The sequence below is a fragment of the Bombyx mandarina genome, chromosome 20, assembly GCF_030267445.1.
Source record: "Bombyx mandarina strain Sakado chromosome 20, ASM3026744v2".
Lineage (NCBI taxonomy): Eukaryota > Metazoa > Arthropoda > Insecta > Lepidoptera > Bombycidae > Bombyx > Bombyx mandarina.
In genome coordinates, this window is record NC_143226.1 from 4,434,197 (window position 1) to 4,458,616 (window position 24,420).

Sequence of the window (24,420 nt, forward strand, 5' to 3'; positions counted from 1 at the left end):
TTTAAAATCAATACCTGGCCCCTACATGGTCCTGGATCGAGCCGGATGGATATACTTACCAGCTCATACTTTGTTGAAAAAGAAGATTACATACAATACTGAAGCCGTGGAGTGCAAATTTAATGGAACGGGATTGCACGCCATCGAAGAGTGGTCGAGAGTTCAAAGTTCAAGTGTGGAAATCCTTTGTTAAATGATTATTTTGTATAATTTGAACCCAACACTCAATTAATCAGGTATTTTAGGCTTATTTCGACGTAATTGTAAGGTTAGTAAACCAATTCTTTGTTCAGTGAAACAGATAAGTACCAATGTCATCGATTGCTTGATGTTAGATAAACCCAGGTTAGTTAGTTAAATATTTTATGCGTATTTGTTTGTTCTATTATCTAAATAAGAAACGAACTTGTTTAATTAACATCAATTTTGACCGATTTATCATTAGTTTTGTAACATTTTGCATCGACTTAAATTTATTGATAAAATATTATGTACCCACATTGTTCTGTCTCAAAATGGTAATTTAATCCTTCATTGTTAATAACGTGTACAATTTATAATTTAATCACAAAATTCATTATTATTTACATGTTAATTTGTCATTATTTTACTGAGCTTCTCGTTTAACAGCTGTTTAACATTGTGTGATTATTATCAGGTATTTGATGTTAGGTAATTTCATCATTAGTTGTTTCTATGTATTTTATGTAATTGATAAAAGTACATAAGTAAAAATATGCTACCTGTATTGATTCTAGACCGATCATACCTGTCTCCCAAAAATGACTGAGCAAAAGGAACTAATAAAGAAACGTAGCAGCATCAAAGGTCGATTAACAGTGTTCGCGAGTCATCTGAAAACAATAGATGAATCAACGATCACTGCCACAGAGGTCAGGGAGTTACAATTGCGCATTGGTAAGATCGAAGCTTTATATACCTTATACGATGAGGTACAGTTGAAAATAGAGTGCAGCTCTGATAACATGGATATACAAATGGCTGAAAGAACAGAGTTTGAAACTCAGTATTATAAAACATGCGCTCATGCACATGAAATTCTAAATACATACCAAAGGCTACATGAGAAGATTGAAAACGCATCGAATGCTTCACATTCACGCGCTAATCATAGACTTGTTAAGTTACCTACCATCCAGCTGCCCAAATTTGGAGGCTCATATGATCGATGGTTGGAGTTTCACAACACATTCTCAAGTTTAATTCACAACAATGATGATATCGATGAAGTAAATAAATTTCATTACTTGAGGGCGTCGTTAGAGGGTTCGGCTGCTGTAGTAATTCAATCTGTTGATTTTTCCGCAACCAATTATTTAGTGGCATGGAAGCTCTTATGTGAACGGTTTGACAACAAACGTTTATTAATACAAAATCATGTCGCTGCTTTATTTAACATCGACCCGATCACAAAGGAGTCATCTGTCAATTTGAAACGTTTGATAGATCAAATCAATAAGAACTTGCGCGCACTTGAGTCGTTAGGAGAATCAGTAACGCATTGGGACACACTTTTAATTCACATCGTAACACAAAAATTAGATGCAAAAACTTACCGTGAGTGGGAAGAGTACAAGGGTAATTTAGGAAAAGGTAAAGATAAAACTATTAAATTTGATTCCTTTTTAGAATTTTTGCATAATCGAGCTGATTTAATTGAGACCATTGAAATGTCACAAAATGCTCAAAAAACTGGTAGTAGTAAATGTGCAACAAAAATTAAGACTATGGTTTCTGTTCAAGGTGGTTCTTATAATATCAATAATCCTTCGACCACTACTAACAACTATAAAAATCATTCGCCAATGAAACCATGCCCTAACTGTAATGGTGAACATTATTTAAATAATTGTCCGAACTTTCTCGCATTGAGTAGTGAAGCACGGTACAAGTTGTTACCCAATTATAAGATATGTTTTAATTGTTTTCGTAGTGGACACTATGCGAACTCGTGTAAGAAGTCAGGGTGTAAGTTTTGCAAACGTAAACACCACACACTCATACACGTAAACGAGTTTGGCGTGAGACAGTCGACAGCATCGGTGTCAGCTGATTGTGATAACGGCAACAATGCTAGTGAGTCGAGTCAATCGATCAAGTCTCAGCCTTCTGTGGTTCCGAGCAGATCTCACAATCCGAGCGTCGTACTTTCGGGAACCGTGATGACCACTAATGAGAATTCAGGTCAAGGTCAGTGTGATGTTCTATTATCTACTGCGTTAGTGAAATTATATGACAGCAATAACCGTGAGGTCATCGCCCGTGCGATACTCGACAGCGGTAGCACTTCGTGTCTCATGACTGAGCATTTGTATAAACAATTGAATTTACCAGTTAATTGCATAAATAAGTCTGTCATAGGCATAAATAATATAACATCACATATTAGTCAGATGTGTCGCGTACAAGTCAAATCTTTGAATGAGAACTTTTCAACTTGTCTAAGTTGTTTCATCCTGCCGTCCATCACTGATAACGTTCCTGGATGTCGGATAGATGTTAGAAGTTTAAGGGTTCCTTCAGATATTTGCCTAGCGGATCCCAAGTACTACTTACCTTCTGCCATCAATCTTATTATTGGTGCTGATGTTTTCTGGGACATTTTGGGTTCTCAAAGAATTAAATTAGGGGATGGCAAGCCGATTCTTTATGAGACTAGACTTGGTTGGATAGTCTCTGGTCCAGTAACCAGCGGCCATACATCGACTTGGCCATGTAAAATTAAATGTAATGTCACTCAAGCTGATTCTATGACTTCTTATAATTTTAATGATGACATCCAAAACCAACTCATGCGTTTTTGGCAGCTTGAAGAAGTCTGTCCTCAGTCAAATCATTATTTCCCTGAAGAGAAGTTATGTGAAGAACATTTTGTTAAAAATACAACTCGCCTCGCAGACGGACGGTTTTGCGTAAGAATCCCATTGAAACAAGCGCCTGACGTTTTGGGAAGTTCTTATCAGCGAGCTAAACATTGCTTATTATCTTTGGAGCGTCGACTCAAAGGTGATGATTCATTTAGTAAAATGTACAAGGAATTTATGCGCGAGTATAAAAATCTTGGTCACATGTCAGAGTGCAAACCGAATATTGAGTTGCCTCATTACTTCATCCCACATCATGGTGTCCTTCGTGAATGTAGTACGACCAGTAAGTTGCGCGTCGTATTTAATGCGAGCAGCCCTACTTCCTCAAGGGTTTCATTTAATGACATTCAAATGATAGGACCCACGGTGCAAGACGATCTTCTGTCAATTCTTTTACGTTTTCGGCAGCACAAGTATGTTCTTGTAGCTGACGTGGAGAAAATGTTTAGGCAGATCGTCGTGCATGAAGCGGACAGACCGTTACAACAGATTATTTGGCGCGAAAACGAGTCAGATTCACTCAAATCATATGCTTTAAACAGAGTCAGTTATGGGACTGCTAGCGCACCCTATCTCGCTAGTAGATGTTTGAAACAAATAGGTATAGAATGTAAGGACCCCACGATAGCGGACATCATTATCCATGATTTTTATGTCGACGATTTGTTGACTGGAAGTGACTTCATCAGCGAAGCATTGCGCATCCGTGAGCAAGTTTCTGCTGAATTAGCATCAGCTTGCATGCCTCTGAGAAAATGGAAGTCCAATGAACCTCAACTGTTATCACAAGCCAGTCATCAACCATCCCTTGAATTAAAACTCGGAGATGCTGAACCTAATAAGACTCTTGGCCTCGGATGGGATTCAGAGACAGACCAATTTCATTTTCCTGTCAATCCTGTCATTGTTAAGGGAAAAACAAAGCGTGACATCCTCTCTGTCATAGCTCAAATATTTGACCCACTTGGGATCTTATCACCTTTCATCATTTCGATGAAATTAATTTTACAAAGGTTGTGGCTTCAACGCTTATTTTGGGATGAGGAGTTGCCTTCAGAGATATACCAGGCGTGGATCGAAACTGTCCACAGCCTGCCTCATTTGAGCAGCTTGCGCATACCGCGACGTGTCATTTGTGACTCTCACTCCCAGTTGGAGTTACACATTTTTACTGACGCGTCTGAGCGTGCATATGGTGCTTGTGTTTATGTGCGTAGTATTGACTACGACGATGCAGTCTCAGTTCAGCTACTTACCGCTAAGAGCCGGGTTGCTCCCATAAAGCCAACGACTATACCCCGACTAGAACTCTGCGGCGCGTTGATTGGTGCTCGAATTTATGAGAAATGTGTAACTGCATTGCGTGCTAAAATCAACCGCGTTATATTTTGGTCAGATTCTACCATTGTTTTAGGCTGGCTAAAAATGTTGCCATCTAAATTACAGCCATTCGTGCGTAATCGTATTGCAGAGATTTTAGATAAAACTGGAAGCTGCACTTGGAGACATGTCCCGACTGACGAGAATCCCGCTGATTTGATATCGCGTGGTGTCAGTATTAATTCTCTTCAGTTTCACAAGTTATGGTGGCATGGTCCAGATTATTTAAAACGTAGTGACTCGCATTGGCCCACTAACCCATGTGCCAGTGACAAGTTACCTGAGATTAGAAACGAAGTTTCATTACTAACATTATCCAACGCCCCTCGCGAACTCATAGATTTTAGTCGCTTTTCAAGGTTTTCAAGGCTTTTGCGCACCGTTGCGTACGTGTTGCGATTTATAAACAATTTAAAAAAAGGGTCAAAACGTAATGATAAATATTTAAGTGCTGACGAATTGCAGAATGCTAAGGTTTTGATTATGAGACATTCGCAAATGAAATCGTTCCCTGAGTATGATTTATTGATAAGAAAACAGAAAATCCCTAATAAAAGCCCGCTGATTAAATTTAACGTTTATTTAGATAAAGATAACTTAATTCGCGTCGGAGGTCGATTGGATAATTCAAATTTTCCATTTGAGAAAAAACACCCTATCGTATTACAGTCCACACATCATGTCACTAAGTTGTTGTTTGAGTTTGAACACAGAAGATTAATGCATGCAGGCCCTCAACTCCTGTTAGCCACAATTGGAGAAAACTACTGGCCTATAGGCGGTCGTAATTTAGCGAAAAAATGTTACCGTCAGTGTGTGCGTTGCAATCGTATGAAAGGAAAGTCATTCGCTCCGTTAATGGGCAACTTACCGCAGCAGAGACTCGAACCTGGAGGTTACGCATTTGAAAGTGCAGCAGGCGTGGCCTATGCCGGTCCCGTTTCCTGCGCTAGTCGTACTGGTCGCGGTTGTAGACTCATCAAGTCGTACATTGCTATTTTTGTGTGCTTCACTACTAAGGCAGTTCATTTAGAGTTGGTGGGTAACTTAACGAGCAATAACTATCTATTAGCATTACGGAGATTTATATCGCGTAGAGGAAAGCCTAGAGACATATTTTCAGACAACGGTACCTCATTCGTTGGCGCATATAATGACCTATCGAAATTTCTCAAAGCCAATTGTGATTCCTTGGCCGCTGATTCGGCACAGGATAACATCAATTTTCATTTTATTCCCGCGTACAGCCCTAATTTCGGAGGTCTTTGGGAGGCAGGTGTTAAGTCAACTAAGCATCATTTAAATAGAGTGCTGGGAAATTGTAACCTAACCTTTGAGGAGCTCACCACAGCATTGGTTCAGATTGAGGCGATCCTTAACTCTCGACCAATCACTCCTTTGTCATCAGACCCAGAAGACTTAACGCCGCTCACGCCAGGTCATTTCCTTATCGGCCGGCCTCTCACTTCCCTGCCCGAAAGGAACTTTCAAGAACACCCTATTACCAGACTCACACGTTATCAGAGGATTGAACAGATACGCCAGCATTTTTGGACTCGATGGTGTAAGGAATACGTGGCCCAACTCCAGCAGCGTATAAAATGGCGATCATGTCAGTATTCCCTGAAAATTGGCACCCTAGTCCTTTTGAAGGAAGAAAACCTTCCACCCATGAAGTGGAAATTGGGACGCATTGTCGAGGTATATCCTGGTACTGACCAGATAACCAGAGTTGCTGATATTAAAACCAGAAATGGCGTTGTTCGAAGATCCTTTAGCAACATTGTTCCATTGCTGCCTGAAGATGACGTCTCCAGTTGAAAGTCGAGCTTTCAACGCGTGGGGGCATGTTCAAGATTCAAATCTTCGCGCCACCGCTCCATATCGTTATGGCGTCTCATCGGCGTCTACTCTCTGTAATCTATGCCCACTATTGCGCACACGCCATGTATTGCAATTTTTGTGAAAGTATTTTTTAATGCATTTTTTACTATTTAAAATAAAGTACACGTTATAAGTCGAATTATCGTCATTTAATTTAAAATCAATACCTGGCCTCTACACTTATGGTTATACGCAATTAAATGTTAATTTAGGCTTACGCCGCAACTTTCCATGGCGCTTTGTTGTTGCTGACGTCACAAAAGCCATTATAGGCGTCGATTTTTTGTCTCATTATCGACTCATAGTGGACGTCAGCCAACAAAGATTAATCGATAGTCTTACCAATATGAGCACTGTAGCCAGTCTAGATGTAAATAATAATCGTGTTACTAGTGTTAAGATAATGACAGGTGGCGACAGTAAGTACCACGCTATCTTGGCTGAATACCTGGAGCTAACACGCCCAGCTGGTACTCCAGGTATTGTCAAACACAACACGAAACACTACATACGCACTACACCAGGTCCACCCGTAGCATGCTCACCCCGTCGTCTCGCGCCGGACAAACTTAAAATTGCAAAACAAGAATTTAACATTATGATAGCCAACGGAACTGCACGTCCGTCTGACAGTCCATGGTCATCCCCGCTTCACCTTACTACCAAGAAGGACAACGGTTGGCGACCGTGTGGCGATTACAGACAGTTAAATTCACGCACAATACCCGATCACTATCCGATTCGTCATATACACGATTTTTCACAAAGTTTGTCTGGATGTAAAAAATTTTCAGTCATCGATTTGGTAAAGAAAGGCCTATAATCAGATACCAACAGCGGAGGAGGATATCCCGAAGACCGCGATCACCACGCCATTTGGTTTGTTTGAATTTCCTTTCATGAATTTTGGACATAGGAATGCCGGTCAAACCTTTCAGAGATTTGTCGATGAAATGACGCGTGGCTTTGACTTTTGCTACCCGTATTTAAACGATTTTCTTTGTTTTAGCAAAACACCACGTGACCACGAGGACCACTTGCGCCAACTTTTCAATCGTATGAAAGACTGCGGTGTTCTCATCAATCCGGCCAAGTGTGTTTTCGGTGTGCCTGAAGTAACATTTCTCGGGTACCAAATCTCTGAAAGGGGCACAAAACCACTGGATAGCAAGGTTGTAGCAATCAGCAATTTCCCCCCACCAAAAACAGTCCGAGAACTCAGACGATTTTTGGGGATGGTGAATTTTTACAGGCGATTTTTACCTAACGCCGCTCAGATTCAAGCCCCGCTGAACGCCTTGTTATCCGGTTCGGTTAAAGCTTCCCATCCGGTAGTCATGGAAGGAGATTCACACAGAGCTTTCAATGATTGCAAGAAAAGCCTTGCAGATGCAGCATTGCTGGCTCATCCTGACCCTCAAGCCAAATTAGGTCTAGTTACGGACGCCTCCGATACCGCAATAGGTGGAGTACTGCAGCAGCTCAAAGAGGAAGATTGGCAGCCATTAGGTTTCTTCTCCCGCAAGCTGAGCCCGTCACAGATGAAATACTCTCCGTACGACCGTGAGCTCCTTGCGATTTACGAGAGCATACGCTACTTTCGGCACATGCTGGAAGCCACCCACTTCACAGTCTATACTGACCATAAGCCGCTGTGTTACGCTTTCCACCAGCGGAAAAGTAACTGTTCACCACGTCAGTATAGACACCTCGACTTCATCTCGCAGTTCACCTCGGACATCGTCCACATCGCCGGTAAAGATAACGTGGTGGCGGATACCCTATCGCGCGTTGATGAACTGCAGACGCCTGTCGACCTAGAAGTGATGGCCAATCTACAAGCCTCAGATGCTGAACTCCAAGACCACCTCACAGGCGAGACTTCTCTTCGCCTAGTCCAGACGAGCATACCTGGGAGTCGTGCCATTTTGTACTGCGACGTCAGCACACCGACACCCAGACCCTTCGTCCCACATCAACTGCGCCAGCAAGTTTTTGACTGCCTCCACTCGCTCAGTCACCCAGGTCCCAATGCGACAGCTAAACTCGTTGCGCAACGCTTCGTTTGGCCACTGATGCGTAAGAACTGCCGTGAATGGGCCAAGGCATGTTTGACTTGTCAGCGTGCGAAGATAACTAGACACGTTGCCTCACCTTTAGGTACGCACGTTTTGCCTTCAGCGCGTTTCAGACATGTTCATTTAGGTCTGATCGGTCCACTACCGCCCGCTGGCGAATATCGGTATTGCCTCACAGCCGTCGATCGCTTCAGACGATGGCCGGAAGCAGTGCCTATTACTGACATCACCGCTGAAACAGTAGCCAAAGCGTTCATCTCCTGTTGGGTGGCGCGATATGGTTGTCCTACCGAGATCGTTACCGATCGAGGCGGGCAATTCCAGTCGGCGTTGTTTCAACAACTGTCCAGGTCCATCGGTTTCGATCACCGGAGGACCACTGCTTACCACCCACAATGCAACGGTTTGGTTGAGCGTTTTCACCGACAGCTGAAGGCAGCCATCACCTGTCATGCTGACGTCAACTGGGCCGAGTCTCTGCCGCTTGTACTCCTCGGCGTAAGGAGTGCCTTCAAAGAAGATCTTCAGTCTTCGTCGGCTGAGTTGGTTTACGGTGAGCCGCTTCGTCTACCGGGCGAATTTTTCGGCCACGATGTTGCCTACTACACCACCGACATAACTGAGTTCTCAGCACGGATGAAGTCTTTTACCGAGAAGGTACGTCCTGTTCCACCCCAGCACCACTCCAAGCAAAGAGCCTTCGTTTTCAAGGACCTGAAAACTTGTACTCACGTATTCCTTAAGGAAGAAGTGATACGTGGCGCATTACAGCCAGCTTACACGGGTCCACACGAAGTACTCAAGAGAGGCGCCAAAACATTTGTTGTTCGCGTCCTGAACAAAGATATGACAGTAAGCATAGACCGCCTTAAGCCAGCTTATATACTGTCGTCCGATGTTCCTGTACTCCGGCGCAACATACCAAAACTTCCCGATTCCGACCCGGATCCAAAACCAGATCCAGGGCCTCCACACCAGCAGACGACTCGATCGGGGAGGAAAGTACGCTTTCCCGATTATTATCGACCTAAGTAGGTCTCTGGAGGGGAGTGTTGTAGGTGTTTCTACTATATTTATGTATATTAGTTCATATTATTTATTAATTTACAATGTACACCTACGCAATATTTAATATTATATCATATTTAATTACGTATTCTGTAACACACTCTCATACAGTACACAAATACGCTAAACAATCATACATTCACAACACTACTCAAAATTATATTATTTATACAAGCATAGTCGGGCGCAACCGCTAGTATGCGGCAAAGACCCCGACTATGTATAACTGCGTACGTACTGGTCGTCGCCTGCGCCAAGACTCGGCCGCCGCTCGCGGCCAGTCGGGTTTGATCAACGCTACGCTAAGACTGTGTCACTCCTCGACTTACGCGTACTCTTTTACTTCGTTACGATTTATGGCTTTCGTCTATTTTGTATTATTGTGTTTGAACTTGATACCGCTTTATCTGTGCCTTCTGTACTCCGTAATTTCTCCTTCTTAATATTGTTCTACCGTCTGTGATTGGAAATAAACTGTCCATCCAATTACGGACTCGTTATTGTGCCGCCCGGCACTGGTGACCTTACCACCACCTACCAACGACAACCAAAATTATCATCATCATCATCTTGCTGATTGTTATTGTAAAGGTTTTCATTTAAGTTTACTTTTAAATTTTCTAAATCAATATTCATCAGGGGTCCACTACATTTATCAGTTTCTAAATCAGGTTTCCCAAATATTTTTAAAAGCTTTAACCATATTGGAGCCATTATCCGTTACTGTTTTAGTTATTTTGGACAATGTTAAGTCATATTCTTCATGTATTTCAATTATGAGTTCTGATATCTTATCGAATGAATGGGTACCCTTGAATCTTCTGCAGGCAAGAGCAGAACTATTTCTTGCAAATGTGTCTGAATCTATCCAATGAACAGTCATACCTAAGTAACTGCGTCTTGAAGATGACCAAATATCTCCTGTGGTACAGACATATTGAGCAGCCTTCAATTTATTTTTTAGATTACCTTTATATTCTGTGAATGCATCAGCAATGTTATTATTGCATGTGCGGCGGCACATAAATTTTGGTGGACGTGTAATTTGTTGAGCTGCTTCAGTTAAAGCTCTAAATGATTTATTCTCTATTATAGACATAGGGGACATTGTGTCAACAACAAAGTTTACTATTAATTTATCCAAGTTTACTGACTTTTGTAGAGAATTTAAAAGAATACTTTGTTTCATTTTTTTTATGTACTTGCGGTACTAATGTTATTAGATTCTGCAACACTGCACTTTCTTTTCTTTGTATGCTGGGGTTTCAATTGTTCATACTCTTTCAGAAGATCATCATGGCCTTTTCTCTAAAAAAAATAACAACCAGGTTAATTATTTAACAAAGAAAAAATTACATAATTACCTATTGTTAAATAATTAATAGTAACTAATAGGTATCCTATAGCTATGTACATATAATATCATACAAAAGTAAATTTTGCAGCACCACCTAACAGCGGATCTTTATTTTTTAATTATAAATCAACATTTTCTGTAGTTTTATTGGCCCTAGTGAATGCAAAATGCAATTTCATTTCCGTAAATGCTGGAGCTTAGGGAAGAAATCATGATGCCGGAATTTTTGCAACTTCTTCACTAGGGCAACGTTTAAATAATGGTACTCTAAACATACCTGAAGACAGAACTTTACCCGGTACAAACGTTATTGCACCTTTTGTCATTATTGGTGACTCTGCCTTTCCACTAAAAACATTTATTACGTCCGTATCCATACAACAGTGGGAACCGCGAATATGACACCTTCAACTATCGGTTAGGTCTTGCCCGTCGCTGCGTAGAAAATGCTTTTGGTATTCTTACTCAGAAATTCCGAATATATCAGGGAAGAATAAAAATGAATCCAGATTCGGTTGATAATATAATACTAACAACATGCATATTACACAACTTTAATTATAAGGAAAAATAGCGATAATGAGGTTAATCAAAGTAACATATTAGAGGATTCGAGTCTTAACAATTTAAGTCCTCAAGACGGTGGGCTTCTCGTCAAGCATTTGCGAACACGAAAAATTCAAAGAATTTTTCAATTCTTCTGTCGGTATTTCTAACACGTAATGCTAATACTTATTAGGACTAGGTTAATGTGTTGCGAAGCATCTCAATATTAGGTTTAAACATTATTATTATTACCTGCTTGTAATGATAAAATAATGATAATGATTAAATGGTTACCTATTTAGGTTAAATTTTATGGTTGTAGTATAAATGTGTGCGTGTTATTATTAAATGTATTTATTATATGTATATATTATATAAATGACAATATACATAGTAAGTGTGCTAGTGTGTGTCTGTGTGTGTTTGTGTGTGTAGGTGGATAGGTAGATGCCACATCACTCCCCCGCGGAGACCGTTACTACGGGCGGTAAAAGTCAGGGAAGTGTACTCTGCGACCTGATCTGGTACGCCTCTCTATGCTAATTTCCTTTTCAGGTTGGTGTTTTGGTGGTTGTTCATCAAGTAAGTAGGCTGGTTTCACTCGGTCTATCGTTACTTTGATGGATTTCCCTTTTATGAGCAGTGTCAATGTTTTATCATCTCTGTGCAGCACGGTGTGAGGTCCTGTGTATGCAGGTTGTAATGACCTGCGCTTTGCATCATCTCTCAAATAAACGTGGCTGCATGTCTTGAGATCTTTAAATATAAAGGTTGGTTTATGTCCGTGTCGTGATGCTGGTTGTGGTTTTAATTGCTGGGCGAATAAACGTAACCGAGCAATAAAGTCAGACACATCATTGGTTGGTGTCACACTAGGACTGTCAAAAAATTGTCCCGGTAGTCTCAACGTTTCGCCATAGACCAATTCTGCTGAGGAAGATTTCAGGTCTTCCTTGTAAGCGCACCGTATGCCAAGTAAAACTAACGGTAGTATCTCCGTCCAGTTCTCTTTGGCGTGGCATACAATAGCGGCTTTTAGATGGCGGTGAAATCTCTCCACTAATCCATTACAGGAAGGATGGTACGCAGTAGTCCTTTTATGAAGAAAACCTGTCAGCTCCGAGAGATGTTTGAACAGTGATGATTCAAATTGAGTTCCTCGGTCTGTGACTATTTCTGTAGGACAGCCAAATCTTGACACCCAGCACGTTAGTAGAGCCTTGGCTACTGTTTCAGCTGTTATGTCGGTTATTGGTGCTACTTCAGGCCATCTTGTAATGCGATCTACGACGGTCAGACAGTAGCGGTAACCTTGTGATATCGGTAGAGGACCAATCAGATCAATATGGATTTGTTGGAATCTGGCTTGAGGTAGCTGGTAAGTGCCTAGAGGTGCTGATACATGGCGTGTTACTTTGGCACGTTGACATGCATAGCACGATCGAGTCCAGTCTCTACAATCCTTGTTTATACCGGGCCATACGAAGCGCTGTGAGATTAGCTTGATTGTAGCATTGGCCCCGGGGTGACTGAGGCCATGGATATTATCAAAAACTTGACGTCTAAACTGTCTTGTTATGAACGGTCTAGTGTGTTCAGTGCTGATATCACAGTATACGCTGGTTGTTGTTGCAGGAATTTGGATTTTTGTAAGACGCAGCGACGATCCCTCTATTAACAGATCTTGGAGCTCTGCATCAACGGCTTGATCTTTAGCTAGCTGTGCATAGTCCAGTGGTGCTATTACTTCTTCTATTCTAGATAGCGTGTCAGCAACTACGTTGTCCTTTCCCGAAATGTGACGGATATCAGTGGTGAACTGAGATATGAATTCCAGGTGACGATGTTGTCTGGGTGAGCCTTTTTCTTTACGTGCGTGGAATGCGAACGTTATAGGTTTGTGGTCCGTGTAAATTGTGAAATTTCGAGCTTCCAGCATGTGACGGAAATACCGGACTGATTCATATATCGCAAGCAACTCGCGATCGTAAGGTGAGTATTTGCACTGACTGGGACTTAGCTTGCGGGAAAAGAATGCCAATGGTTGCCATCCTCGATTCTTGTATTGTTGGAGTACAGCGCCGATGGCGTTCTCAGACGCATCTGTGACCAATGCCAGTGGTGCTTCGCAGTCTGGATGTGCCAATAATGTGGCACGGCACAGACTATCTTTACAGTCTCGAAATGCTTTTAGTTCCTGTTCGTTAAAGTTGACAGGATGTGAGCCCTTCACTGAGCCTGTAAGGAGGTTGTTCAATGCAGTTTGAGTTTGTGCAGCTGATGGTATAAATCTTCTGTAAAAATTAAGCATCCCTAGGAACCTTCTAAGCTGTTTTATGGTTTTCGGCTCAGGAAAGTTTTGGATGGCTTCTACTTTGGCTTCGAGAGGTGTTGTTCCTTCAGCCGAGATCGTGTATCCCAGAAACTGCACCTTTTCAACTCCGAAAACACACTTGGAACTATTTATGACCATGCCATAATTTTGAAGACGCTTGAATATTTCGCGTAGATGCGATTGGTGCTCATGCTCGTTATGCGAAAAAATTAAAAAATCGTCTAAGAAAGTGTAGCAAAAGTCAAGTCCTCTAGTTATTTCATCGACGAATCTTTGGAACGTTTGGCCAGCATTACGCAGACCAAACGTCATGAAGGGGAACTCGTACAGGCCAAAAGGTGTGGTAATAGCTGTCTTTGGTACGTCCTCTGGAACAACAGGAATTTGCTGGTAAGCCTTTTCTAGGTCTATTTTGGAGAATATGGTACAACCATTGATGCAGTGGGCGAAGTCTTGGATGTGGCGTATCGGATAGCAATCAGGTATTGTACGCGCGTTTAGCATGCGGTAATCGCCACATGGTCTCCATCCCTTGTCCTTTTTTGGAGCAAGGTGTAACGGTGATGCCCATGGACTCTCTGACGGCCTAGCGATGCCATTTCGTATCATTGACTCGAACTCTTGTTTAGCGATTTTTAGCTTGTCAGGAGCCAGACGTCGAGGGTTGCAGGAAACTGGTGGTCCAGGTGTTGTCCGTATATGGTGCACGGTGTTATGATTAACTGTACGCGGAGCTCCAGAAGGTCGAGTTATATCTGGATATTCCTTTAAGATTTCGTGATAGTTCGTCTTCACCAATATCGTGCGAATCGAAGAAATGACGTCAGACCGGGCTGGTGTTGCAGATGTTTGTAATGTGGTTGTATTGTCCACAAGACGTTTGTGTCGGCAGTTAACAGATAAGTTGTAGAAACTTAGAAAGTCAACGCCTATTATGGCTTTGGAAACATCGGCTACTACAAATTTCCATGTATAGTTGCGGCGAAGTCCAAGGTCCAATTCCAAATGTTTATATCCGTAAGTATTGATTAGTGTCCCGTTTGCAGCGTAGAGTTGATAATTGGTTCTTTGTCTTCGTTCTTTAATTGCAGTCCGTGGAAAAACACAGAGGTCGCTTCCTGTATCTACGAGAAACTGTGTTTTGGTTTTTCGGTCCGTGATGAACAGGCGACCAGAACCAGGGCAATCGTGAGTCGCCATTACCGACTGCCCGGGGCGTTTCCCGAATAGAAATCGCAGGGTTTCACGCATTTCTTCGCTTTTGTGCCGAATTTTGCATGGTACCAACAGTTGGGATATTTCTTGTGAGAAGAATGTGATCTGCTAGTGCTACGGCTTCTTTTTTCTCTTCTATATGTGGGCCTTGATCGTATTGTGTCTCGAGTTGATAAAGCGTGGACTTGCTTGGTGAGTTGTGCTATCATTTTGGCCATTTGGTCGATAGTATTCTGTGTGGTAGCAGAAGTACTAGCGACTACAGGTGTTGCTGGTACTATATCATTCACCCTGTCTGCCACCTCGGCGAGTGTCTGAAGCGGAGTTAAAGGCTGAGCAGCCAGGACTGCCTGTATGCTGCTGGGCAAACGGCTGGTCCATATCGTCTTCAAAAAATCCTCTGGAATGTTCGGTCCTGCCAGGTGTTGCAGATGACGTAAAAACTGGGAAGGCTTACGATCACCGAGCTCTTCGTGCATGAGAAGCTGTTGCACTTCCTTTTCACGTGATGCGGATAGTCGCTTAGTTAATTCCGTTTTTAATTTCTCGTATTTGTTTGTTTCAGGTGGAGCGATAATTATGTCTTTTACCTCGGCAGCATAGATGTGGTCAAGTTGGGCGGTGACGTAATAAAATTTTGTTGCGTCACTTGTGATGTTCGCCAACGCGAACTGTCCTTCCACTTGTGCAAACCACAATGCCGGTTCCTGCGGCCAAAACGGTGGGATCCGTACTCCGACACGACATGATTCACCAGATGAGTCAATGGAAACGTGCGCTTGGTTTTTCGAATCACCGGCGATATTTTTTGTTGTATTCATTTTATTTTATGTTTAAAATGTTCTTGAACCGGGGTCACCACTTTAGGTTAAATTTTATGGTTGTAGTATAAATGTGTGCGTGTTATTATTAAATGTATTTATTATATGTATATATTATATAAATGACAATATACATAGTAAGTGTGCTAGTGTGTGTCTGTGTGTGTTTGTGTGTGTAGGTGGATAGGTAGATGCCACACCTATATATTCATGATGAAATTATTAATGGCAATAGCATGCAGATAATGTAGTGTAATTATTAAAGAGTTTGAAACTTATTAAAGAGTTTAATATCATTTGACACCTACAAAACTGTTTCCATCCCATCCCTCACAGACTTTATGTTTAGAATGTTGTTAAGGTTACCATGAAACTAGTTATTTTAATGTTGGCATTATTGCCAACTGCTAACTGTTACAGAAACTTTTACAGAGGATTTATATCATGAGAGTGGATGAAAAGTAACAATTGGTAAATTGTGAATGTAAATGAATTAAAATAAAATAACACTTACCGTTTTCATTGAGTGATAATTCGACTGCAATTTTTCGCCACAGATAATTCTTGTACTTAGTGTCTAAATACCTTGAGTTAGCTAAATTATATAATGCTGGATTTGACCGTACACACTCGATTAGTTTTTCGTCATTTATTTTCGACACTTGCGTATCAAGACGTCACTAGTTCTCTCTCCGAAACGAACGGAGTGACTGTGCATACGTAGCGGAAACACGGACGGGACGGAGCACGTGAGTGCCACGTACCCGTCCCGTCCGTGTCTCCGTGAAATATGCTCTTTCATATACATTTTGTATGAAACGATGTTTGCAAAACTTCCCGTCCCGTTCGTATAAAAACCCGTCACGTATGCAGCGGCCTTTACTCTCAGCACCAGTTGTTCGCTTGCTCATATAATGTACTGGATGTAGTTCACTGTTGTCATCTTTTTGTAATAATATAGCCGCATATGCTATACTTGAGGCATCTGTATGAATTTCTGTTTCTGCTTTTGGTTCATAAATTTTCAATACAGGTTTACTGGTCAACTTTTCCATAAGCATATTGAAAACTAATCTATGTTCATTGTGAAATTCAAACTTCTTATCTTTTCTTAACATATCAGTAAGAGGTCGTGCTATCACTGCATAATTTTGTATGTATTTTCTGAAATAGGAACAAAGTCCTAAGAAACTTTGCAGTTGCTTCTCGTTTCTGGCTCAGGAAATTTAATGACAGCATCTGTCTTTCCCGATGATGGCATAACTGCTCCACCTTCAATAACATGTCCTAAATATTTCACGTTTCTTACTAATAATTGAGATTTCTTCCAATTTATTTGTAATCCGTATTCCATAGCCAATTGTAATACTTCTCGCAATCGTGCAACAGCTTGAGCTTCATTTATAGCCGGAATCAACAAATCATCGATAAATACTATGACAATACCCCTCGTTATCAAGTCTCTAAATATTATGCTTTTAAAATTTTATATTGGCTGTTCATTGTTACAAAAGATGTATACTTAATAGAATCCTTGCTGACCCTTAAATGAAAAAATCAATTTTTAAGATCAAGTGCACTAAATATTCTCGCAGGTGCCAGTCTGTCAATAAGTTCATCGATAATGGGTAGCGGGTATTCATCCTTGAGCATTTTCCTATTAATTAATCTATAATCAACACATATTCTTCTGTTTCCGTTTTTTTTTTGACAAGAACAATTGGGCTAGTATATTCAGAAAAACTTACCCGAATAACTCCTTGTTACAGCCACTCCTTAACCTGTTTATCCACCTCATCCTGTTCTTTTGGTGAGATGCACGTGGTCGTTGAGCCACTGAGATGTCGTCTTTAAGTGTGATTTTCAACTCAATGGGAGCCTCTTTAGTTTGACATGGCCGATATTCATCTACTAACCTAGTCACTTAATTCCTCACATTTTCATGTCATAACATGACCTACAATGTCAACATCATCATCATCATCAGCCTTTATCTGCCCACGGCTGGACATAGGCCTTCCACATAATGCGGTCCTCCGTCTTCCGCATCCAACGACTTCCCACCGTGCGCACTAAGTCGTCAGTCCACCTGGTTGGAGCCCGCCCTCCTGCTTCGTAGCGATATACGTGCGTTTCGGTTGCTGCTCTGTTCGCGCGCTGCTAGCTGTAGTCGATGACGCTCCTGCCTTTGCCGGACATTGTGAAGAAATATGGCCGAACACGTTGCAATCTTCACTTTTATGACTCTTCTCTCCACAGCTATAGCATCGAGATTTTGATGGCCATTCTCTTGTATTAGTAATTTTCTGCTCTTTTCCGTGAATAGGTTCTTTCTTCATTTTTTCTTTTAAAATCTCGTATATTTTTAATTTCTCCTTTAATTCCGCGTACGTCGTGATTCCATATAGCATTATTTTATTTATTTCCTGATCTTGTATACCATCTACAATATATTTTGTAGCAACGTCCATAGTCCGCCATTTTGCCTCGGCGTCCCAGCTCTTTCATGGCAAACATGTAGTCAATGCATGATTCATTTGACTTTTTCTTTTTAGAACTCATCATTTCGTGAATAGTCTTGGTGATGGCTAGCTTTAGTGTCCCAGCATGAAAATGTTTCTTCAGAATTTAATCATAAAGCTGCCGTGCCAGTTAATGACTGTCGAGCCACTAGTAACCGTTGCTTTGGTGTCCACTCGAAAATGTCACCATTTTCCTCTATGTCTTGTATCCACTTTGTGACAGCATAAGTTTTGTCTTTGCCGTCAAACTAACTGATGATGTTCTCCATTAAATGAAACATTCCACCACGCGTTGGTCGATCGAACATACTGTCGTCGTCATCGAAGGACTGGCTTTTGTTCGTCGTCTTGCCATCCTCGTGTATCAAATTAAATACGTCGTGTGTATATTCGTACAATTGACGCGTTGTTTGTTTCTTGTAATGGCGTCGAAACAATTATTATTACTTGCCTTCTCTTTTGGCCGATCCCGGACGAGCCCCCAAACTGTGGGATGCAGGCTTCGGACAAACAAAAGATTCGCGTTTACTTTCACGTTTTATTAAAATACTATTAATTAAAATAATAATCGTTAATCGTTTCGTGTTCTTCGTGCCTCGTTCGTCGTCGTTCATCTGTCATCTCACACGTCATCCCCTTCCTTTCTCTATGTATCGCTGCGTTGACAGACATCGACTTGCATCCATCATATCATGCGTTCAAGAAAACATCATTCCCACAAATATATTATATTATCATCGGCTACGAAAACTTAAATTGCACGTGTTTTGCGATGCTTCAAGTAAAGCAATGTGTGCGGTCGCATATTGGCGCTGGAATAACAACGGTATTTTATACGTTTCATTTATAGCGAGCAAATGTCGTATCTTACCTATTAAACCAATAACTGTCCCGAAGGCTGAACTTGAAGCAGCTCGTTTGGCAGCAAAATTGGCAGATAACATACATAAAGAACATAGATTGACGCCGATTGCAAGATATTTTTGGTGTGATGCAACTACAGTTATTCACTGGATTCGGAACAATACGCGCAAGTATAAAACGTTTGAAGCTAATCGCTTAGGCGAGATAGACGACTTGACGCGTATACCTGAATGGAAGTATGTTCCTACAAAACTAAATGTCGCTGACTTAGGCACTCGAGAGTTTTATGATTATTCTGTCTTCAACGGCGAGTGCTTTTCAAGACCAACCTTTTTATTCGATGACATGTCTTTGTGGCCTCAAGATGTGCTGAACGAAGACGTGGTTGAAGATAATCAGGAGCTAGTAGCAGTCATACACACGGAACCATTGCCGTGGTAGCAACTGTAGTTGAGCTGGTCCATCTGTGGTACTTCCTCGAACGTAGTCTGATGTTTCTCGACCCATTTTTCTGCTTGATGATGAGACATTTGAACATCTTCTCCGGTTTGTATTCCATCAGGTCGGTCTCTTCCTCAAGTTCCGCTAATTTTAGTTTTGTTTCTCGATCTATGAGTGCCATTTGGATTTGTGCTTTTTGTTTCTCTGCTTCTTTCTCATTATTTCTTTACAATAAGACGATTTGGATGATGCTTGGCTTCTATGTGAGGTTGTTGCTTTTGGAAGTGGCTTATCGGAGACGATGCGAGTTGGTTCCGATTTTATTTGGCTACCTTCCATAGTAAATGTGTGGCTAAAAAAAGGTTCTGGAATTTTCGTTTTCATTTGTACACCAGGTTGCATACTCACACTTTTATCAGATGGCCCATACTTCAACACACAGTCTATAAGCACTTCTGTGTCGTGATCACCATTTTGCGATGAACGTTCCTGCTTGCGGAGTTGCTTCCGTGTGTTGACCATTTTTCGCGGCGGCGTGTGGTACATAATATAACTATTAATCCGGTTCGAAGACCACTTTGTTAGTTATTGAGATGGTTCAGCAATAATAAATCGAGGAAATAAGAAAAAGGCGTATATTTTAACGAGAAATCACAATGAATAAATTGAATAGCGCGTTGCGTGCGGTGGGTCAGTACACGTACGTGTCCTTCATTTGACCGTTAGGCGATTACAGACATTATCAGACATTACAAACATAGACAAAGTACATTTTATTTAAGCGCGTTAGCGAACAACCTTATCAGACCGCTTCAATTTTATTTCGTGAAATTGAAAACCAGTGATTTTACTCATATATTCTAATCCAATTGCATGAGCTCTGTGACAATTAATTTGTGTTTAGAGCAATTCTAAACATGAAGTTTGTATAACTATTTTTTGAATTTTGAAACAGAATAATAATTTTGACAACACAGTCATTGTAAGTCAATCAAAAATTCAGGTCGTACGTACACGTGTTGTAACTACATTAAAATAAAATAAAAATAACCTTCTCTCTGAATATATCGAATTATTGAAGCGACCAGCACAAATTACAGCCCACGCTCTACACAATTTGCTCATTTCCAACTTTTCCAGGACTTCATGATGTCAACTGTGTTGTATTTGGAAAAGGTTGATGAAGTTTAAACCATTCAACTAGCACCTTTACGTCTTTATCATGCTTTTTTACTCTTGAATCTCTAGAATCTACTATGTTCAGTTTCTTCACCACCAATAACTTTTTGTATAAGAAACATATTTATGTTATTCCTGAAAAGTTTTAATTAATGGACTTGCGTCCTTTTCGAAACGACGTTTTCATTTAGTTTATAGTATATTTTGTAGTAGTTTAGTATATAGTTTAAAAGTTATATTAAATTGATTTTTTCATAGACAATGGCGGGTAAAACGATTGAGATATGGACGCATTTTGATAAAAAAGACAATGCTGTTGGTTTATCTGTATGTAAATACTGTAATCAAAAAATTTAATACAAACTGACCACCGGGAAATTGAATTCTCATTTAAAACGCTCATATACTTCTATTTGTTTGGCGAAAAAAAAACAATTAATGTCAGATGTGAGCAATACGTGCTGTGCGCGAGCAATACGCGACAACGCTGTGCCCAGTACTTCCAAAAAAGCAAATGTAGTGGATGTAGCAGCTGTTTCTTCCAGAACCGGGGTCGTTACAAATCAGATGAACCCAAACCAGCCATTAACGGAGCCGCCACGCAAACGACAAAGGACAATGCAGGCCTATGTTAAAAAATGTCTTCTGATGAACAGAAACGTGTAAATCGAGATTTTCTAGAATTATTTATAAGTGATTATCAACCGTTCCGAATAGTTGAAGATAAAGGATTTCAAATATTTGTAAAGAACAGACCGGGGTATACACTGCTTAAAAGAAAAACTATATCTACAACAATGATTCCGGCTTTTTATACCGACACTTTTAATAAAACGAAGGAAATAGTATCTCGAGATGGTATTTCAGTATGCATAACCACCGATTGCTGGACATCATCTCAATTAGAAAATTACATTGACGGACAACTCTTTATTATATTGATGCAAATTTTGAGCCGAAACAAGTTCTATTAGAGTGCAAAGGGCTCAACGAAAGTTATACCAGTTCGAATTTAGCCAATGAATTAAAGAGAGTAACAGACGAGTGGAGTTTAACATAAAAGATTAATTTTGCAATATCGGATAATACTCGTAATATTGTAAAGGCGATAGAATCCGAATTAGAATGAATGCAAGCACTATGGCTGCTCTCTGCACTCTGAATTTAATAGTCACTGCTGCTTCAAAACCAATAGAAGAATTTATAGATAAAATAACAAACATTTTAGCGTATTGTACAAAAAATCATAAGTGCCACTGATATGCTCCTCAGCTATCAACTTAAAAATATGCCAGAGTGTGGTGAGCCTAAAAGCCTAGTACAACAAATGCCTACACGTTCGAATACCACGGTTTATACGTTGCGTCGATTTGGTTTATTAAAAGAAGGTATTAAACAGTGTATAGCGCTATTTGATAGAGATTGGCCAGTATGCTTAGCGCGAGTTTTAAATATCGAATCGAATTACTCGAATCGAGTGTACGTTCTTCACGGTGAAACGTGCGGAGCTCTGAGTGCGAGTTGACACAAGTTACTCGACTTGCAGGACGCTTATTCATCTTGAGAAGCGATAATTTTTTCTCTTATATTGGTAGTACGCAAGGTATTTTTTAAGGCGTTTAATTGAAATACCAAGCTTTCTAACCATATTTATAATTGGTCGGGTAATGGGTAATGTCACTGTGCTTAGTGCGAGTTTTTTTAATTACTCAGTCGATGTTAATCTTATGTTTAATTTGTGTGAGGTTGTATCAGTGCCACCTAGTGGCAAACTTATGAATCTCATTTTGTGAGAGAGAGAAAAGGTTTGTTTAAGTTCCTGTCTTATGTATCGAGTAGCTTTACCGAAGTGAGTCTCTCGATTATTGTATGCGCGAGTGCGAGTTACAAATTAATGGATTTTGAGAGTATTTCTTCACTTTCAAGCAAGTTAAGTAGTCACTAAAAAATGTTCCGTGAAACCACTACAACACCAAGTTTTTTTTTTAGTTTTTTTATAATAATGTTGTTTTATATGGTTTTATCTATTCTAATGGTTTATACACATATATTTTTTCGGTTACAAAATTTTATCAACATCTAGCTAGTTGTAAATATTAATCATTGCTTTTTTTTTAAAGAGTTGTTTGATGAGAGAGGGAATAAGAACTAAATAAGGATGCATGCTTGTAATAATTTTAGTATATTTGGGCCACCTAATGAAGATTATCAACACTATTACCGTAAATAATACAATCATTTTATAAAAGTTTAAATGGGTAAATGATTAATCTTATTTCTCTTTAAAAAAAAAACAATTTCTTTAAGTAACTATTTAAAAAAAGCTGACATAATTATTCCAAGATAATTAAAAGTGTGTCTAAATAATTACACTTAAATCAAATTCTTAAATCTCTAATTCTAATACTTCTATTAAAGTTACTAAAAAAATCAAATTTATGACTTGTTTTCGTGTTTTCGTGTATTTTAAAGGTTTGGAAAAACACGCAATTACAGCTAAGTTTGTTTACGAAATAGCATGCTTAAAATTTTTTTTTTTTAATAAATAAATAAATAAATTGGAGTGGCATAACTAAAAATTTTAAGATAATTAGTTTTATGCTTCAAAACACTTATGTATTATTATTAAGAATCTATATATTAATACCTGGGGGAGTAAGACAAGGCGATCCGCTGTCTCCAATAATATTTATAGCTGTCCTCGAGGCGATCATAAACAAGTTAGACTGGAGCAAACGAGGAATATACATAAATGGCACCTACCTAAGCCATCTGAGATTCGCGGATGACCTAGTACTGCTGTCCGAGTCATCCTCCCAACTACAGAATATGGTAGAAACCCTACACCTAGCTAGTGTAAAGGTGGGATTAGAGATGAATATTACAAAGACTAAAAAAATGACTAATAGCTTGAAAATACTAATAACAGCCAATAGCAGACCATTGGAATATGTGGAAAAATATGTCTACCTAGGAAAAACTATAAGCTTCGATAAGAAAAATAAAAACATAGAAATAGAGAAAAGAATAAAATCAACATGCAACAAGTACTGGGGTCTCAAGGATATTTTTAAAAGTAATCTACCATAAGCCATTAAAACAAAAGTCATGAACTCGAGCCTTTTGCTATGTTTGACATCTGGTTGTCAAACGTGGAAATTCACTGCTGAAACAAGAAAAAAGATAAGCGTCTGTCAGAGAGGACTCGAACGAAGCATGCTAAAGATAAGGAAACCGGACAAAATACGACACACTAAAATAAGAAAAATAATTAAGGCAACAAACGTTCTGAGTTACGCTCAAAAATTGAAATGGAAGTGGGCGGGACATGTCGCACGACTAACTGATCATAGATGGACCAAAAAAGTTACATTCTGGAACGGTCCTCTAGGCAAAAGAACAAGAGGTAGACCTATAACAAGATGGGAAGACGACATTAAAGCAATAGCTGGTCCAAGCTGGAAAAAAGTAGCTGAAGACAGAATCAAATGGGCATCACTGGAGGAGGCCTTCACTCAATCTGGGGTTCCGGTAGATTAAAAACTACATATTATTAAGTAAACATAATTATATAATATAATGTAAACATACTAATTATATTAAGTAAGCGATAAAAACTGTATTAAAAATTATACTAAAATCAAACATAGATTTAAGTTATGTAAATTTACTGGAAATAAAAAGGCTTTAATTCTTATTATTATAATTATTATTATATTAATACCTGAAGCAAAAACTTCGTATCCCTTTTTACGAAAATTGTGCGGGCATAAAAGTTTGAAATATCCCACACTTATCGAGAATATAGAGAAGTAGTGCAGAATGCTAATATATTGTTTTAA

General features: G+C 39.9%; 2 protein-coding genes across 4 annotated transcripts; one reads left to right on the forward strand and one right to left on the reverse strand.

Annotated features, from left to right (window-relative positions):
- Positions 1 to 94: 94 nt before the first annotated feature.
- Positions 95 to 6,291, forward strand: LOC149500688 (uncharacterized). Of its 3 annotated transcripts, none has more exons than XM_089735918.1 (2): positions 95 to 236; positions 759 to 6,291. In XM_089735918.1, exon 2 carries the CDS (start codon positions 783 to 785, stop codon positions 6,087 to 6,089), a length of 5,307 nt encoding a protein of 1,768 aa, XP_089592044.1. In that variant the 5' UTR covers positions 95 to 236; positions 759 to 782; the 3' UTR covers positions 6,090 to 6,291. The 3 variants fall into 3 exon arrangements, with proteins under 3 accessions (XP_089592044.1, XP_089592042.1, XP_089592043.1); XM_089735916.1 differs by having other exon boundaries at positions 130 to 345; XM_089735917.1 differs by having other exon boundaries at positions 130 to 268.
- An 8,444-nt stretch (positions 6,292 to 14,735) lies between these two features.
- Positions 14,736 to 15,572, reverse strand: LOC149500689 (uncharacterized). The gene has a single exon (XM_089735750.1). The coding sequence runs from the start codon at positions 15,570 to 15,572 to the stop codon at positions 14,736 to 14,738; it is 837 nt and encodes a 278-aa protein (XP_089591876.1).
- Between the last annotated feature and the right edge of the window lie 8,848 nt (positions 15,573 to 24,420).

What these genes read in the sequence shown, in the direction of transcription:
- LOC149500688 (XM_089735918.1), top strand. Translation starts at nt 783, where the DNA reads ATGACTGAGCAAAAGGAACTAATAAAGAAACGTAGCAGCATCAAAGGT.
- LOC149500689 (XM_089735750.1), bottom strand. Translation starts at nt 15,572, where the DNA reads ATGAATACAACAAAAAATATCGCCGGTGATTCGAAAAACCAAGCGCAC.